At 39.4% G+C, this 19,633-nt stretch overlaps 1 protein-coding gene across 2 annotated transcripts in view; it reads left to right on the forward strand.

Moving 5' to 3' along the window:
- The first annotated feature begins 1,919 nt into the window (after positions 1 to 1,919).
- The window catches only part of PSME4 (proteasome activator subunit 4), a 65,239-nt gene continuing 47,525 nt past the window's right edge, over positions 1,920 to 19,633 (forward strand). Inside the window, exons 1-7 of one of the 2 annotated variants that reach the window (XM_054820426.1) lie at positions 1,939 to 2,272; positions 9,918 to 10,058; positions 10,617 to 10,733; positions 12,195 to 12,254; positions 15,588 to 15,632; positions 16,953 to 17,102; positions 17,564 to 17,627. In XM_054820426.1, the coding sequence (XP_054676401.1) occupies positions 2,097 to 2,272; positions 9,918 to 10,058; positions 10,617 to 10,733; positions 12,195 to 12,254; positions 15,588 to 15,632; positions 16,953 to 17,102; positions 17,564 to 17,627 (753 nt within the window). In that variant the 5' untranslated portion in view covers positions 1,939 to 2,096. Of the gene's footprint in view, positions 2,273 to 9,917; positions 10,059 to 10,616; positions 10,734 to 12,194; positions 12,255 to 15,587; positions 15,633 to 16,952; positions 17,103 to 17,563; positions 17,628 to 19,633 lie in introns of both variants that reach the window. The other variant, XM_054820428.1, reaches the window with a different exon arrangement.

Here is a 19,633-nt window from a genome sequence, read left to right on the forward strand (position 1 = left end):
GCACTTGTGTGTTTGAGGTACAACAGTCACAGATGAGGCAGCTTGCTGGTTCAGATGAAATAGGCTCCCTGAGGTCAGAGGTGCTTATTCACATTGCAAAATACTTAGAAATGTGTGAAAAAGCAAGCTTTAACTTGGGTTAGAAAGGGCAGAAACTGCAGGAATTTTTTTTTTTTTGATACCATAGCTATGAAGCAGCAGAATGCAGCTTTGAAGTTCCTTATGTATCTGCCAACTTCAGTTTCAGAAAATTGGACTGTAATTTTTTTTTTTTTCTCCAAACAAACTCTGCATGCTTCAAATTCAATAAACACTTTTCCATACTGGAAATGGCTGCTTGGACAAACTGCTATTGCAATTAAGTAGGAAAGAAGAATTGCCCGTAAGTGACAGAAGATAGGTAATTTTAGACTTTTCAGTTTCAAGGCACATATATTTTCACTTATCCTTAAACATGGGGTTTTTTTTGTTTTTATTACAGCTTATGGGCCAGTTATCCAATTTATCCTTCTCTGAATTTAGGATAAAACTATTCATTTCATAGTATTTAGCGACACCTTTTACTTATTGCTGTTTTCACTAACAAAACACTAAAACAAGATACACTTTGTCCCCATAGAAATTTGACCGTAATCAAGTTTCATTTTTAGTTCAGGCCAGAAAGGACAGAAATCCAAGTATAAATTGTTTTTCATAATGTAGATACGAGGCAGTAGAATGTAATTATTGTAGACTTTCATTTTTCCAAGATATTACAAGAAAAATACTTGATGGGAGAGCAATGAAGTAGCATCTTTGGGCACCTGGGAAAACCTTATTTATGTAATGCCAATTTATTAGTACTCTTTGTCAGAAGAAACCTACAGCGCTTGCGCTGGTTATTCTTTTTGGTGACTGTCCATCAAAGTAGTGTGACTGCTCGTACAGGTGGATATAACACACGGGATCATTTCCTGTTGTAGTGAACTGGAAATAAAAATACCTGATACAAAAGGCATCTAACAAGATGGTATAAATGCACTTTTCAGGAAAATGTCATGAGAATATGTGAGCATTATGGCCTTTGCTTATCATACTTAGTTTTCTGTTGCATCTCTTCGTAATGTGTTTCAGCATTTAGTTAGCCATCTTTTTTTTTTTTAAATATTAAGCAGAGCTAGTTTGAGCATAAAGATCAGAAAACAGGATTTGTCCCTGTCAGTAGCTTTAAATCTAATCAGTTTGCAGCTGTTGTATGGTCACGATGTAATTCTTGAAGGGAAATTCAATTAACAATTATATTTAGGAGACAGCTGGAGATAACAGCTATCAGTACTAGTAGTGCCGTTATCACATATCCATCACGAGCTTTATCCTACACCCACAGGCCAATGGCAGGACCCGGCACCGCTGAGCTCCGCTGCACTGACTAGCGTTATTATTTCAAATAAGCCTCTTAGCCACACAATCTGCTATCAAACTCCGTGACTAATTATCTCCATCATCATGTAGTAGTCAGGTTTTTTTTGGGGGGGTGTGTGAAAACCGACGTTCGATTCTCTTCCAAAGTTCTGCTCTTGAGAACAGCTGGAAGGTGAACGCCTTTACTCTCAATTACCTGTTTGGATGGCGGTAGCTTTATAAACAGGGCTCTTTAATAAACCGCAGAGCCACAGATAAGCGAGCTCTGACCTCGAGTAGGAGTTACAGCCTTTCCGCCGCGTCGTTTTGCTCACCCAGGTGCCTCAACGCACAGCCAACCTCCTGCCCGCCCGCCCTTTCCCCCCAGCCCCCCCGTGCGAACGAGTCACGCTCCCGCTTCCCCGCGGGGCTGCTCCTCGTGGAACACGCCACGGTTGCGTGGGAACGGCGGTGTTACGGCGGGGGGGGGGAGTACCCGCTACACCGTGGCACAGCTTCGGCGGGGCGGGTGCCGCCACTGCGCGCTGCCCTCAGCCCCCGCCTTCCGCCGGAAGTGAGCGCGGCGGGGCGGGCGGGCGTTCGCTCCCCGGCCGTTCCCCGGTGTGTTGTCACGGCTCGCCGCTGGGTGACCGCCGGGGCCGGGCCAGGCGCGCAGCTGGGACAGCGGCGGGGCGCGAAGCAGTGCGGTGCCGACCATGGCGCCGCCGCCGCCGCAGAAGGAGATCGTCTACAACAAGCTGCTGCCCTACGGGGAGCGCCTGGAGGCCGAGGCCGCCCGCTTCCTCGCTCAGATCAAAGACAACCTGGCCCGGGCCGTGCAGCTCCAGGAGCTCTGGCCCGGGGGGCTCTTCTGGACCAGGAAGCTCTCGACGTGAGTGCCCGAAACGGTCCTTTCCTCCTTCCCCCGGGGCGGGACGGGGCGGCGGTGTCGCGCCCAGAGTTAAGGCGCCTGGGAGCGGGGCCTGCGGGCTAAGAGGGCGCGAAGCCAGGGCGTCGGGCTTCGTCCCTCTCCCGCGGGGCCGCCGCAGGGCCGGTGGGGCTGTTTGGGAGCGTGGCGGGAGGCAGGCTCGCCTCATAACGGTTCTTCCCTGCGCCGCTTAGTCAGAGCCGAGCGCGCACCGGCTGCCCCGTGCCCGTCCCACCCTGTGTGTCCCCCCCCCCCCGCTCGGCTGGGGCTCGGGCGGCGCTGCCAGGGCAGGACTGTGGGCCAGCGCCGGGGACCGACCTCCGCCAGCGGAGCCCCAGCGCTGGGCGGCCTGGCTGCGCCTCCCCGGCCCGCGCCTCCCCGGCCGTAACTAGGCGTCAGCCCGTGGCTTACACAAGGCCCGCGAGTACTTCGACATAGGAAATGGGGACAAAGGTGGCTTCGTTTCCAAGAGCTCGCCTGTTGTCTCTGAAACTTTGCGAACTTGACAAATCAAGCTCTTGCGGATTTGTTGTTTTGATTTTTAATGCGTACCTGTTTCGCCTCTTGCCTTTTTAAGCAAGTTGTGTGAGGTACTGTCTCCTTGTAACTTCTGCTGTAGGAACTTGAAATCTTTCTCGAGACACGCTATTTGTTCAGTTCTAGCAGGATTAAATTCTGGCGTAATGCTGTGTGAACACCGTTGGTGCCTTTGATACCTTGCCTGTACTGTGGCATGGTGTAGTTTATGCTGATGTTGGCTCTGCTGGCAAGATGTTTTTAATACAGATAAAACCACAGTGGTTTCTTAGATAGCGCCGAGCAGAACACAAGTTTCTCTTAGTGAATTTTACAAAGCGTACTTAATCCCTTTTTCTTAATAGCCATTATTTTGGACATTTGGTACTGAAAATGGCATCATATGACAATGACTCCTGTAGCTTCAATCGGTAAACCATATTTCTGTGGATGTTTATCATGGGTTTTTGCTGAATGCTCTGTGTGCCTTCATAAATGGTGTTTCCTGTGTGCTAGAAATGATGAAATATGTGTTTTGCACAATTTCAAGATCTTCACTTACAATTTTCCTCCTTACATAAATAATTGGGGTTTATATTAATTGAGAATTTAATATATTTGGTAGTCATCCGTTTGATATGTATGTATTGAAATGTAAGTGTCTTTGTATTTGCCAAGAGGCATTCTTAGATAGAATTACATTGATGGTTGCAAAATGACTCACATGTTTGCATTACGCGAGTGTTTGAACCTGCTTGGAACCAGTTCAGTACTGTTTCCCTTTCCCCCACCCTGGTCATCTGCTGGCTTATACTCATTTCAGTGATACCTGTTGCCTTTGTACTTGTGGTAGAACTTCATATACTAATCAAGTTGAAAAAAAACTGTAGCAGTTCTTACTATGAGAAAGATAGGTATTAGCTAAATAGGCTAAATGTGGCATATAAGCCCTTTGAAAATGTGCAGGGTTGTGTTAGAATCTCACCCCGTTAATCACTCTGTAAATTGCAATTACTGTTACTAGTTTAGGCTTCAGGGCAGTGAATTTAGCCTATTGAGAACTGCTGCTATGCTACCTTATGAATCACAGAAAGGTCAGGAGGCTCTAATTTGTGGTTTTCCACCTACTCTTTTGTCGTGGTTTAACCCCAGCTGGCAGCTAAGCACCATGCAGCTGCTTGTTCACTCCAAACACCACCCCCCCACCCCCCCCAGTGGGATGGGGAGGAGAATTGAAAAAAAAAAAAAAGTAAAACTTGTGGGTTGAGATAGAGACAGTTTAATAGGACAGCAAAGGAAGAGAAAATAATAATGATAAAAGGATATACAAAATGAGTGATGCACAGTGCAATTGCTCACCACCTGTTGAGCGATGCCCAGCCCATCCCCGAGCAGTGATCAAACTCCTGGTCAGCTTCCCTCAAGTTTATATGCCGAGCATGATGTCGTATGGTATGGAATATCCCTTTGGTCAGTTGGGATCAGCTGTCCTGGCTGCGTCCCCTCCCAGCTTCTTGTGCACTCCCAGCCTCCTCACTGGTGGGGCAGTATGAGAAGCTGAAAAGTCCTTCACTTGGTAAACATTGCTTAGCAACAACAGAAGCAGCAGTGGTTATTAACACTTTTCTCATCCCAAATCTAAACCAAAATACTATACCAGCTGCTGGGAAGAAAATTAACTCTATCCTAGCCGAAATCAGGACGTCATTGAAGTTTGAATTTATTCTGTGTGTTTGCAACTTGTCTGATGCCTGTTAGTCCCAAGATATCTTTGTGGCATATTATATGCAGTAAGTCTCTAAATATGTTTGGATGTAGGCAGGGAAGGAAACAGCAGGCTTGGTTTAAAAATAAGCTGGTGTGCTATCTATTTCTTGTACAGATAGAAATATTAATACAAACATTGTAATATACACATACATATGAATGAGTAAAGGAAAAAATTGCATGCTGATTAAATACTTGCATAGTGACACCTCCTCAGGTACACACAACTTTATACAACCTGCGTAAACCCTGTAGTGTTTGAAGAATGAAAGTGAAACTCAAATCTTTTTTTGAATTAAAAATTTGAGTATCAGTTACTATTTCATGATGACAGCTGAACCTGAGATCTTCTATTGCTTTTACTCCCAACAGCTGAAAACATGACTTGCATATAGTTATCTTAAGAGCAGCTGTTTCAGCTGTCTGATGTCACCAACCGAGCAGGAGGAAAAAAAGACCAAAATTTGAGTTTATCAGATGTAATGTCTGTAAGCCGATTTGCATAGTTTCTTTATGCATAACTTTCAGCAATGTGAACTGGTTCTTTGGTTGGGATGCATGTGGGGAGCGTGGTGAGAGAACTTTCTCTCCTGTGAAGACAGGAATAGTGCAGTTACTTAAGTAACTTCTGACTTAGTGGGACTTCTTATGCAAGTAGCTGCTTGCCTGAAAGACTGGCATTTAAAGCTGTAATCATTACCCCAAGATTCCTCCAACTTTGGCTAGTAAAATCTGTATCTTATAAAACAGTAATCTGGTTGTGAAAGAAAAAGACTGAATCTCGGTTGTATAACTTGCTACAGTGTGTGGTGAAAAAGCAGGTTGCATCAAAATCATTTGCTCAAATGGACTTGCGTCATACTCTTTTATGGCCTCTAGGTCAAAAATAGGCTGCTGTTTCAATTTTTCCCTCTCTTGTATTTTACACAGAAGCTTTGTCCATAGATTTTTTTTAAACTTTTTTTTATAACATAGCCTGTAAATGAGCATATTAGTATAACATGAACATTTAATAGTTACTGTACATGTAGTTGACTCTGCATTCTGGAAAACACACAAATGTCTTTATGTGCTCTCTACTCCAGTAGGCAAGGGTAGAGATTTTGGAGCTGAAGGATGCGGTTTCTGTTCCTGACAATGGAATGTTATGTGCTTGTTAGGTATAGGCTTATTACAAAATGATGTTTGACTGTCTTGCTGTAAGAGGTGGAAAAAAAATGCAGCTCAACTGTTTAGAATGAGAATGACAGGACACAAAGTTACAGTGAGGATGAAAACATCTCAGTGGGACTTTGAAGTATTTTAAACACTATTGCATATAAATCTTTTTTTACATATGTTTCCCTCCCATCTTTATCAGAAAAATATAAGCTTTCCGTTTGGAATCATAAGGGGTGTGTGTGTATACTGTGTATACATACATGTGATTTAAATAATCTTGTTGAGCACAATTCATTGTTTTTCATATCACTTGTCAAAAACTGAGTTTTAGACCAATCATGATCCTGGCCTGTGTGTTAGGAAATGAAAATAGATAGGTAGGAATTTAGGAGAGTGCTTTATTCAGCTTCGTAAGTGAAAGGCAATTTTTAACTGTAGCAGAGCAGCCAACTTTATAGGGCAATTTAGGATGTCCACTTGATATGATAGTACATTTCCTAAAAATAGGTCTATTGTGATTGTGGAGTGAGAGATTGGTTACCTAATACTTTTAGAATAGGGAATTGGCTTTTTGGTTCTATTTTTTTTTTCCATCTCCAGAGACCCTGTATTCTATGCAGAAATGATGGAGCTGCAAACAGAATTTTCACTTCCTAATCACGTTTTTTTAGGTGGGGTTTGTTGGTTTTTTTTTTTTCCTCTCCATGTAGCTGAACTCCAAATCAGAACCCAGTGGACCTGCACAATGAGGGACAATTTATTTATCCTTTTTGCAGTTGACTGGTGGAAGTTGACAACTCATAAAACCTTTGATGGTTTTCTTAAAGGTGGAAACAAAAGGGAAGTGGAATTAAGATTTCAAAATCACCTCAGTGTAGCATTACCTGCCTTCATATAAGAAACCTTATTTTTTTGTTTTACAGCAATTTATTTCTAGAATTACTTTTTCCCTAATAACCCAATTAATAATTTTTTTTGATCCTGAAAAGCCACCAGTTATACGGTGAACATGCATCTGTGTGACTAGCCCCAGGCATCCTTCAGGATTTGTGAAGTTCTGCCTGAATTCTTTTATCTGGTAATCTAGATACTTCATCCTTTGTGAGGGGATATTCTGAAAATATTGCAGTTCCATACTGTTACATTTTGCTCATTTAATCTTGAGGAAAAGGTGATTAGCCCCTTTCTAAAAGTAATTATTTTCTGTCATTGTGTTAACGCACAGCTGGATTAAGACAAATAATTGATGGTTTTAAAATCTGCTTTTCTCCCCACCCACCCCACCCCCCCCACCCCCCCCTAACATAAAGAAGTGGTAAATATGGAAGCAATTTGACATCTAGTTCTGCTTCTTGGGCATAGTGACATCTTTGTGTGCAGTACATTTCTGTGTGCTTTACTCCTGATTCTTAATTAAACAGCATTTTGTATAATAGAACTGCTATTGGCAAATGCAAGAAAGGTAACCAGCCAAACATTTTTTGTTATATGTGGCAATGCTGACAGATCAGTTGGATTTCTTATCTCGTGTTTCTTTGTAGTCAGAACTTACTTTTCAGGCTTCTGCAGTTTTTTTTAATCGTACGCAAAGAAATGAAACCAGTATTCTTTGCTACTTTATGTCTGGTATCATGAGAGTGGAGAAGTACATGCAAGCGCACATGACTGAAGGATAATGAATTGGCAGTTATTAAAGGTTAAACTTTACTTCAGAACCCTCTGTTCCACAGTGAAATGAGCCTTTGGTGTTGCTGTTTTCCTTCCCAGATGTGTACTGTCATGAAAAGTACAAACACTCTTGTAGGCAAACTCCTGGAAAGTTTGGTCATTGCATCAAACACTGTCTTACCCTTTTATTAAACAGTGTGCAAAGACTAAGGGAAATGACTACGTGGGGGTGATAGGACTGCGTGGCTAGTCATCTCTCTCACGGTCATATAAAATGCCTCTGATTTGCCTGTTAAGTCTAGCAGACTTTTCAAGGCATGTGCTTTTCCTTTGAGAGTCTGGGAATAGCTTTTATGTCTACTTAGGAAATTTTTGTGTTGTCTCAATTATTACCCCACTTACCTTGACATAGCTTCCAGACTTTCACATTGGGTTCTTCTTGTATGGTGTATGAGCAATGTATGCTTTTAGAAGGTAAAATATTGCAATTAAAATAAGTATGATCAAGTTATATACTTCTGTTAGCCTTCACAATGTCAAGTGTCACTCATTTCTTTTCCCTGAGGATTCTTCTTGCGTGCCTATTTTATGCATATGAAAAGTGTAGATGTTCAACTGTTCATGGTGTAATTCTATAGGTAGGTAGTGTTTCTGGCCAATCCAGATAATTTAGGTTCCTGTGGTAGAAGAGTGGGTTATCCTGTATTTTCTTTGTTTCCTTCTGTATTTGAAATAATAAAACACATTGAAATAAGCATTAGTGAAAATATCGCCCATCAAATGTAAAAATCCCCCCTTGAAATCAGTGGGAAAAGGGAAGTGTAAAGAAGTGCTGTAGAGTTGGTTGTTGTTTGTGGGGTTGGTTGGTTTGGTTTTTTACTGAAAACTCATGATTGTTGGTTGGCCAGAGCCCTGTAGCTGTTCCACTGTGTCTTCAAGGGAAACTGGAGGAAGGAGATTGGGGGGAAAAAAAAAGTCTTCCAAGGAAAGAGCAAGGGGACTTGGTATATGTATATTTAAGGAAACTAGCTCCTTTTTGTAACATTACTAGCTGTGAGTGATCCTGAAAGTTCAGAGATAACTTTGTTTTAAATTGAGGAACAGGGATGTGAGGAAGTAGAGGAAAAAAAAAAGTACTCAAGCAGTTGAGTCCAAACCCTGTGCGCTTTTGTGTCCCTGTGTGAAGTGTGCTTGGTGTGTGTTTTATTAAGGGATCTGAATTTTAGTTCTGAAGTAGTCAGTTCTCTCACTCTGCGAGGAGTAAGAGTTTACAGAGGAGCATGAGGCATTTGAACCTAAACCACATATAACATTAAACTAAACTCCTCAATGTCACAGAAGTCAGAAACCAAATTCAGGATTCAAGATAGTTTGTTGTCGTTGTTAGATCAGTAGCTGCTAATGTTTGCCCCTTTAAAATTGCCTAGCCTCTATTACTTTCAAGTAGGAGTCCTACAGAGAGGTTTCCTTCCTAATCTTTTCACGTGGTGGTTCCAGGGCAGGATTCTGCGATGTGCGCTGCCCTGCATACCAAATAAGCAGTGTGAGTGTGTGGCATTCTTCACATTACCAGAACAAGCCTTGATGCTCCGCTGGTGTATATTTAGCAACAAATCAATCCAACCTCTACTAAATCTTAAACAAAAACAATGAACAGGCTTCTCAAAAAATTGTTGTATGGGGGTTCATGTCTTGTATGCTTTGTCTTAACAGCTACTTGGATAACACCGTATTAGTAAGGTTTCTAATGAACCTTTAAGAATAGGTGGAGCAGTAATAAAAAGGAAAGTGTGCTTCCCAGGTGACTAGTAATTTCTAGTTGTGTGACATGTAAAATGCTGCACTAGAACCTTATATAGGCTTTGCTGGTGCAGACTATCCTTTAAAACTTTAAACGTATTCCTTTATTCAGTCTAAACTTGAAAATAGCAAGCACTTCTTCCAGAGTTAGTCCCAATAGAGCTATACTTTCTTAAAATAGTAAATATAAAGGATAGCAGTGGGACGCACCACCAGCAAAGCTCAGTGGCCAGATCAGTTGTTCAGCCTTACTGGAAACTATCAGATTTGGTCTTAAAACTTGGAGGGTTTTTTTATTAGCTTCTGGATTGTGTCCTGTCTCCTTAAAGTGCCTCAGCTGAAAAGGATGGAGCATGATAAGGCTGCTTGTGGCAGCTGTTGTGCTTTTTGGGTTGGTTTTTTTTTTTTTTTTAAAGAGAGTTAAATACATAAGGAAATACTAAATTTAATGGCTAGTACATTTTGAGCTGAGGTGAAAGAATATGAGCCTTGTATTTCTGGCATCTGGTGCGAGCATGAAGTTATGGTATTTATAGAATATTAGAAGTCTGTGAACTATTCAGTCTTTCTTTTTCTTTCTGTAGTTACAGTTGTCAGCCTTCCCTTGCTATATATCTTCGGGTTCTTGTTGGTTGAACTTGTGAACCAGGTTTTGTTTTTGTTTCATTAAACAGCAAGTCTTGTGTTTTGTTTGTAGATACATCCGATTATATGGGAGAAAATTTAGCAGAGAAGATCACGTGCTTTTTATCAAATTGTTGTATGAGTTGGTAACAATTCCAAAACTGGAGATCAGCATGATGCAAGGATTTGCACGCCTGTTGATAAACCTGTTAAAGTAAGTACAGATGTCTGCTGATCACTGAAACTTTTGTCTCTAAGTAGTTGATCACTTCACTTGCTTAAGGTTGTTACATACTTCAGTGTAACAGTATGTTCTGTTCCAGATTACTTCACTTAATCTCCCCTGTACAGATGATGTTGGTTAAAAAGAGTTCTCATTATGCAAACACTTTGCCCCTTTCAGAGCTTTAGGGTTGGTATTGAAAGTGAAAGAATGTCAGGGGTTATTTCTCCTGTTAGGAAAAGAAAACATCTGAGAGTGCCAAGTGTTAAGGTTGAATCTCAAATAGGGAGATGATGAAGACTTGCCTCGCACCTTGATAATGTTTATTTCACTTAGTCAGACTTTTCCTGAAGATCTTGACAGCTTCTGTTCATGCAGAAATGCTGCAAGTGGCTAGCTTTTTTCTTGCCTGACCTTCCTGCAGTTTGTGCCAAATGCTGGAGAAAAGTGTAAGTCAGAGCAGTGATCTGGGGTATTCTCATGTGCAGTGTGTCGATGTAAATGTTTAATCCTAAAGTGCTCATTATTGTGGTTTTTTTTTTTTACTAGGAAAAAAGAACTGCTTTCCAGGGATGATTTAGAGTTACCATGGAGACCACTTTATGAAATGTTGGAAAGGATATTATACTCCAAAACAGAACATCTTGGATTAAATTGGTTTCCCAAGTAAGTTCGTGTTTTCGACCATTTGATAGGCTAGAAGTACCTGTAATGCTTGAAAGTACTTTGAAATTTGCTTTTAATACCTGGACTTTGATACACAGTAAATATTTTGCATATATTTTCATGAAGTATATTTCAGTAATTGCATGCAAGACTGTACTAAATCATGTGTATCCTTCTGCCAATGAATTGTGTGTGTTACGCTGTTCCTCTCCTTATGAACGTGATTGAGTTCATTTCTAAATATGCTGGAACAGGGGTCTTCATCAACTTATTTTAGGATGATAACCGATTTTACAGATTTAAATTTTTAACAATATTCAGGTTAAGTATCTGCTGTTCAGTTATACAACACTATAAGGGTTTGGGGAAATAAAAATGGTACTGTTCTTAAATATATGTACTGTAAGCATTGCCAGTATCTGTAATCTAGGTGTAGATCAGTATGTGTACAAAGAAAAGCGACGTGCCTTCTATGGGAGATACATATATGTGTTTATATATATTTTTGCAAAGTGATGATACGATATGGACAAATTTTTTTCAGATGAAGAATTTTAGAAATGTTCTACTGGTTTTAAAAATGAAAACTTGTTTTCTTTGCTTTCTTTATACTGCCAATCCCTCCCCATCTGTCAAATTTCCAAAAATCACAGTTTTTCTAATAATTCCAGTTAGAGAAGGTCCTGCTGTATAAATTACAGATTAAGAAATATATTCTGTAGATAACTCATTATGGTTTTTTTTGAACCAGAAACTTCATGTAAAGAAATGCATATGAAAATACTTAATTGGCTTAAAAAGAAAAAAGTTTTCTGTCCAGGGATATGGAAGTAGTACCACTGCTTCCTTCTACTGAGTGAAAGATCTGATGGCTGATAAGTGATACGAACAGAAAATATGTGTAGCCTTGTAGCTTGTCCCGGAGCATTTCATGCTGAATTTCTCTTGTGGCTACGTAGCTGGAAAAATAACGTTGGTAATTGTACTATTTTGCTAAATTGCACTATTTTGCTAATTGTAGATATTACAATTGTAAGTGAAAATCCAAAAGAGCAGAGCCTTTTTTAGTTGGTTTGTTTTACGCATATGTAAGCACCTACTGAAACTGCATACTTTACTCTGTGGGAACGTTGAGTAGTCACTTTTCATTTACTGGGTGAGAAACTACTATAGTGGGGAGGAGACTTGTCCAAGAGGGAAAAGAAGGCTAAGCTGGGAGGAGCACATCAGTTGTGATGGTCTGTCTGAAACATTTAGCTTTTATTAACCGTATCAGGTGTCAGACACTCCATCGTAATATGCAGTGCGATTTGTTCTCATACGGTGTTTTTTTGTTTTTTAACATCAATTTTGAGGGGTATCTTTTTGGTGGAAGTCAAGAGCTATTTTTAAAAGCTGAGTTGATTTGATTTATAGCTGTTAATCTAACTACTGTTTTAATTTTTTTTTTTTTACATTCAGTTCATATCGACCAGGCTTGTCTTCACCTAAAACATTTGTGCTTAATGTATTACATAGGTGGTAAGAATGACTTTTTGTTTTGTTCAGCTCTGGCCGATGTGTAATCTTCTGCATGTCCTGTTAGATTGTAACACTTGTCACACAGGTGTAATTTTCTGCATAAATAATTGTATTGGAAAACCAATGTTAACATTACACCACTGTTTATGAGAATGTCGCACTGTATGTAAACCTAATTGGGGAACAAGATAGCGTGTGTGAAGTGGCTGATAAAGTGGCTATATGCTAACTAATTTAACCAGCATATATATTTCAAGGGTCAAATGAAATATAAATTTTACATTTGAATAATCGCTGTGTCTGAATATGGACAAAATCAGTATTGGTGTAAGAGTGCATGTTACCAAGTAAGTGTACCTTACTATTAAAAACAATGAAATCATGGAAAGTGCTTTAGCAGTGAGGTAATAGGTTCTGGAAAATACACCCAGCAACAACCTTGTAGCTGTGAAGCCTGAAACAAAGTTTTTGTATTGCAAGAGTTTACTGTAAATTTTTGCAGTGAAAACCCTATCAGGAGTTTTGGTGTATGTGTAGATTCAGAAAGCTGGTGGAAGTGGAAGTGGCATTGCAGTGTTTTTTTGCTTTGTTTGGGGTTTTCTAGGAAGAAATTTTGAGTTGTACTAATCCAATGAGAGATATTGATATTTGGCTCACCATAATTAGAAATTTACTAAAATAATTTGTGAAACTATAGCTGGTTGTTCTTTTCGTTGTCTTAATTTAAGCTCTTATAATGGAGTGTCCACTGCAGGGCTAGAATTTCACTTAAGGCCTGAATCTGTCCTGAAAAACAGAAATCTGTGCTTTTACTGCTTTTTGATAATGTAAGAGTCAACAGAGTCAGTTTATATGCTGATTGTTTTAACTGAAGCGTGATTGTCTTCGAAAATGCAGGGGGAAAACCCCAGATTTACAAATTAATATGGTCATGTCCTTTCCAAAAGAAGAAAATAATCGTGTAGTGCCAAAATGATGACTAGTGATAGGGGCTAATAGTATCGCTGGGTGTTTTTTAATATATCCATGTGGCAAGACTTAATAATAATAAGCTAATAGTACTTCAGGTAATAAGGAGGAGCTAAAAGCAGAGAAAGCTGAATGGGGTGAGAAATGTTCCTTTATCTCATTAAATACGCTGTTTCAGTAATTAATAGGAGATACCTTCCAGTGCAAGTGGCTTCATTATCTCTTAATTACAAAGGTTTTAGTACTTTATCCAAATGGTCAGCATGAAATACACGAGCAAGGACAGGAGTACAAACTACAGCAGGCTGATCCAGTCCGGTGTGGTTTATGTATGTAGTCGTTTGCTGTTGTGCAGTGTTAATCCATGGCTAGGTTTGGTGCTAGAGGAGCATACACAAATTTGTGAGTGCGATAACTGTAAATGTTTCTGAGCAATTCTGCTGTAATGGGTATGCAGAAAGTCTAACCAAAAGTGGAACAGAAGCTGCTGCTAAAACGTTTGAGAGGGTTGGTTCAAAGTGATGATGGAAACATTAACCAGCAGTCCCTTGTTCTCTCCAGCTATATTGTAGTCATCAAACTGGAATCTTACAAGATGTCTTCTGTAGCTGGCATGTAGTTTAACTGTGTCTTCGGTGGAAGCTTCCTTACATACAAAATTGTCTGCTGGCGTTCTTTTCTTTCTAGCTTCCGTTCTAAATTTGTGATCAGAAGGTAGGAGGGGGCATCCCTTCCAGTCTTTCTCCTTTGCTCTCTTCCAATAACAAATACTGAGATCTGACTGAAAACTTGTGAATTTGCAAGGGGAGTTGTTCTCTGGCATCAGTGTTTCTTAAAATTCCCCTGTCCTTCAGGTTCTCCTTAGTAATAGTTTACTTCAGTGGAGTGTGATAGTATGGGGATAGCTTTTTTTGTTTGTTTTGTCACACAAATATTTTTCATGTTAATCTTTAATGCTTTTAAGTAATGTTGCTGGTTTGTGCTTTATTTATCTACTCTTGGAACAACTGTTATCTATTTCCTAACTCTTTCAAGAACAGTATTCTCTTTAACCCAGAATCTTTATGAGCTTCTTGCAGAGTTTGATCTTACTTTTGTCTAATGAATGGTTGGCCATTCCTCTTCAAATTTTAGAAGCTGTCACTCAGCTCAAAATTCTCATTCTGGGAGAGATCATGGATTTACACTCTCACTGTTGCATAAAATGTACAGAATTTTGCATCTTCTACAGCGCTGCTTGAACTGAAGTAGTGGTATGAGGGCTGGGTGGGCTTTTGCTGGCTTGCATTGAATGTTGAGGTGTTGAAGTGAAATAGTGGTTTATCCATTTTATATTTCTTCTGGCTTGTATGGGATCAGTTTATTTTGTGTAGGACTAGAGAGAGAGTGTGTGCATGCTCAGTATTTGTGTGTGTCAAAATTAATTGACCTAAACTGATCTTTGGTAAAACTCCAAAGATGATACATTTGCATCATCTTTCTCAGATCAAAATAGCATTTCTGTATGTTAGTTTTTGATGTAATTTTTCTATTAAGAGTGCAGAAAGTGCATCTAAAAGATGTAGGAAGTTCTTCTGCCAAAACTTTTTTCATTCAAGGAATGTTTTCTGGTAAAAGTGCAATTTAGTCTTGAGCTCATCTTGTAATAAACAGAAGATTTGAAGAATGTGACAGTTTATACTACCTTTATGGTTCCACTGATCGATCTCTCTCCTCCCGCTCCCTTTTATTCTTTGAGTTCATTCTCAGGTTTAGTCTTTTCAAAGTGGTTTGATGCCATCCTGTGACAATTCATGTTAAAATATCTCAAATAAGTTTTCTTGCTATGGATGAAAACACTCTTAAAATCAGCTGTTAACTGTGAGGGAAGCTAATGAAATAATCTTTCTTAGAACCACTGGACAAAACCAAAAAACAGTTTGAAAAGAACAGATATGGTATTTGGAGTCTAATAATAACAACTTTCTGAAGTCTGTTGCCTTTATTTATCTTACAAGTATTTGTGAAGTCCATAAACCCATTTTTTTCGGTTTGTGTTCCTCCAAGAAGTTACCTTGCTTTGGTTGTTCATGGATAAAATGCAGGATGTTACTTATAAGAAATGATAATAATTCTTCGCTTAAATGCAGTAAATACTAGAGTGGTATATGAAAAGTAGAACCGGGAGTTTAGCAGAGCTATTTTAATCGTTATGTAGAAGGTCTCTGTAGAAGGTGATTAGCTGCTGCATGTTCACAGGAAAAATCTAATTGCATCAACATTATCTTAAGATCTTGAGGGGAAAATCAGCAAATGGTTGTTTATTTTATGTTGTCATTGAAATTTGGTAATACACTATCCCTAATGTTTCCTTTCTTGTTTCAGTTCTGTAGAAAGTGTTTTGAAAACACTTGTGAAGAGCTGCAGACCGTAAGTGTTCGTTAGTTTTATTTTTTAAGCCTGTATCTTTAACATTACTTTAAGAGGGGGAAGAAAAGTGGTTTTTAAAAAAAACAACTAAACAACCCCCCCCCCACCACCCTACTAGTCATTCCTTGGCTGATGTCATCCCAACTCGTATGAGAAATTTGCGGTGTACAGTAGAGACTTTTCTGTTTTACTGCATTACGAATGATCAATACCTCAGGCTCATAGGTTGGGTAAAATGAAAACAAAATGACAGGTATGTCCCATGGTGTAATATTTAAACAAAGTGTAAGGTTGTTTTTTTGCTTTCTAACAGCTGCGTTTGAAACTCTGTTAATAGTTAGTTAAGCTAGCATATTGCTAGCTAAGACCACTGTTGCTTTTGATCTTTTGTACTCTTACATTCACCAGGAATGTGTGTGCCTGAACCGGTCTTGCTTTCTGCACTAATTGGCTTTGTTAGCAGCTTACAATACTGCAAAGATGCAGAGAAGAGACTTATTCTCTCTTATTTATCATTCATATGCCCGTTTGTTGTTATCGTCTGCTTTCATGGGAGCAGTTGTTTCACATACTGATGTTACTCCATTGAGTGCTCTTACAGGAGATGCTGTTCTAAACATATACTGTTAATATGAGGAACATAAGGATAAAGCAACCTTACACTTTTCCCAAATATGTGTGGGTTTGTAGCTAAATAAACCCCCCTAGTTTTAAATGTTGATTTTTCTGGTATCTGTTATGAATACAAAAGTCACTGAAGCAGAGTGTTTTAAAAATGAAAATATGATATTTATTTCTTAAATTCTGATTTAATTTGAGACACTGATAATGTTACTTCTAGTTTGGCCCCATATCAACTGCAGTAATTCTTTTGTATAAACAGTTGTATCTGGTATGCATTTTAAATACTGCACTGCATGGATATTTAATTTCTTCTTTTAAAAGGATTCTTGTAATATTCAGATAAATGTTCCTTGTGCCCTAAGTCACTTTTTGTTATATTGCATCAAATGTGAATAGTTGTTGTTTGGTTTTGACCAGTCTTCACAGTGAAATGGTTTTGCATTTTACAGATTATTTTCTGATTCAACAAGACAAGAATCTTTTTACATTTGTGGTCTTAAAGTGATGCACCATGTTGTCCTAGATCTTGACTTTGTGTTTTGCGAAGGTTAAGTGGAGTTGAGGACTGCCTGTCTGTTGCCCCTGGGTACCTGGTCTTACTGTGAAACTAAGATTTAAGACAAATTAATAGATAGTTTTAAATATATTTAAGCAAGTCCCAAGCCTATACATGTTCAATGGCTTCCTTGTTTTCAGATATTTTCCGGAAGATGCCACTGCGGAGATGCTAAATGAATGGAGGCCTTTAATGTGTCCGTTTGATGTTACCATGCAAAAGGCTATTACCTACTTTGAACTATTTCTACCTACTACCCTTCCCCCTGAACTTCACCAGAAAGGCTTCAAGTAAGTGTAATCGAACGTTTATTAGTATAGTATTTGGCGCAAATGCAAGCGATTGTCTTTTACAGGATAACTACAGGTCAACTAGGAAAATGAATGGTGGCTTTTTACAACATTTTTTGGAAGGAACTCAAGACAGAAATTCTGTCAGCGTTCTTCTTTAGCGAAAGTAACCTGGGGAAATCTTAGTGCTTATTCTCTAATGAGTTTTCCCTACTCTACAGAGTAAAGCACACAATATACAATAAAGCAAACTAAATTGAATTGATCAGAAAAGACAAGGGGAGGAGATGTAAAAGAAGCAAAGACTGAAACCCTGGATCAGTTTAGGGGTAGGGAGGCTGCTGTGGGAGACAGTGACACAAGCATGTCTGTGTTGATCCCTGCTCTTCTTGAACGAGTTGAGGGGCAGGTGGGACGTGCTTTTGCAAAATTAAAATTATCTTGCTTCTGTTCTCTTGCAGGCTTTGGTTTGATGAATTTATAGGCCTTTGGGTGTCAGTTCAAAATCTTCCCCAATGGGAAGGGGTAAGTATTTTTCACCTACACTAGAAGAAATCCATTTAAATATTCCTACAATGTGCTTGCAAGGCATTGAAGTCAAACAGTGATAGAATGGATTTTTTTTCCCTTCTGCTTTAACTAGCACAAGAAAGCAGAGACAATAATCTCATGATTGTTAGTAAGCAATTACTGGATGAATAAATGAGACTGCACTTGTGCTTGGTGAACATTGTTTAATGGCTAACTCAGGCAGCTTTTCTTTCCAGCCTTGGGAATGCTGGCATTTTCCAGACTGCCTGCTAATGTTTACAATGACGTAAAGTGCTATTGTGATTTCTATAAATTATAATTCTGTAAAGTCCCATCTTTTATATCTTAACACGTCTTTCATGATCCCTAATTTTGAGTAGTAATGTTTTGCCTTGACTGCAATGAGTTGTTGTCATCTTTATTTTAGATACAGTAAAGAACCTGTACTCACCTTGGCCAAAAATGCCATTGGGCAAGATCTTTCAAGGAAAATAGTCTCTGTGTACCTGTCTGCCTTTTTTTGTGTGTCTCCTATGAGTAGATACAAACTTGGGAGATAAAATAAAATCTCATTCTTGAGACCACACAACCAGCAGCTTAGGTGCTGCTGTTGTCAGCTGACCCGTATCGTGGCTTTACTGCAGTGAAACTTGGCATATTCCCAGATTTTTTCCATGCTCAGTATGAACATAAGCTCATTGACCATCTGGCTCCTTTTACTAATCTCCTGCGTATAGACACAAAGAGGACTTCTCAGTGTCTTTGGAGAAAGCTGATTTCCAAAACACTGTTGAATGCTACCTTTGTAGCACATTCCGTTTCTGGCAGTTTCTTAGTGAAAAGGCTCGTGTGTAGCTCTTTCTGGTTTGAGTTACGTTTCATCACAAATAAAGGAGGGCAGTCTTTGTTCCAACAGCTGGCAGTTGTCCAGATTTGAACAGGGGTGATTGCCAAAGTTTTATCTGAGATTGTCTGTAGATACTTTTGCATCTTTCTGATGGCTATCCAGAAAATCACAGTTCTGTCTAGTCTTTCTGACAGAAAGATGACAGCCTGCACTTTAATATCATGATTGGTTTGTTGCTGTCAAACAGTCTAACAAATAATCATCAACACTCTTCCATAAGTTCTCTCTGATATTTTTTCCCCTCTTCCACTGTATTCTGACAGTTTGCTCAGAAGGCCCAAACAATTTTATTTTTTCCCCAAAGCTTTCACTTCTTGTTTCCTTTGCTGTCTTGTCCGCTTCTTAAGGGCAAGCTTGTTCATTTCATTGAGCTTGGATGCAGGTAATTAGACATGTGGGTTCTGAGTATGCAATCCAATTTGAGCCTCTGTACGCTGCAAGTTTTTTCTCAGCTTGCTTTGGCAGGAGTTAGACTTGCTGTTTGAAGGGGAGCTATAGAATCAATTGCCTTTGTGCGTGGTAAGGGTTTTTTTTCAGCGGGCATTTCCTAGTATCAGACAAAACAGGTAGATCATTTAAGAAAATGTAACGCTTGTCTTCAGGTTGTCTTCTTCAGAGTAGAAGTTTGTTGTTCATCTGCTGCTCTTCAGAGTTGTTCTAACAATAAATGGTTGAGAATTAAAATGCAGTGAATGCATTCTGCCTTTCATGTTAATTCACAGAGCATGGGGAAAGGGAGAGTGTGCGTATAGCTTCTAAAAGTACTATTAATATGTCTTTACATTGGGGGGAAAAAAAACAATTGAAGAGATAGGGGTGTGTATTCTGACAGGCTGCCTCTTCCAGAACTTAGAGTACAATTACCTGCTTTGTAAGTGCTCAGATGAGTAATACTTTGGCCTCCTGAAGGTAGGAATTCAGTTGTGTTATGAAATATAGTACTGGTGGCTTCTGATAGAGTGAAGTCTCCCTTTACAAGTGCTTTAGCCATGGGTTAGCTTTTACCTTGCATCTCTGAAGTAGATTGAGGGGATTGTGTGTCTTTTTATAATAAATATATTCTAATGAATGCTTCCTCCTTTTATGGTTATTT

Source organism: Grus americana, chromosome 3 (assembly GCF_028858705.1).
Source record: "Grus americana isolate bGruAme1 chromosome 3, bGruAme1.mat, whole genome shotgun sequence".
NCBI lineage: Eukaryota > Metazoa > Chordata > Aves > Gruiformes > Gruidae > Grus > Grus americana.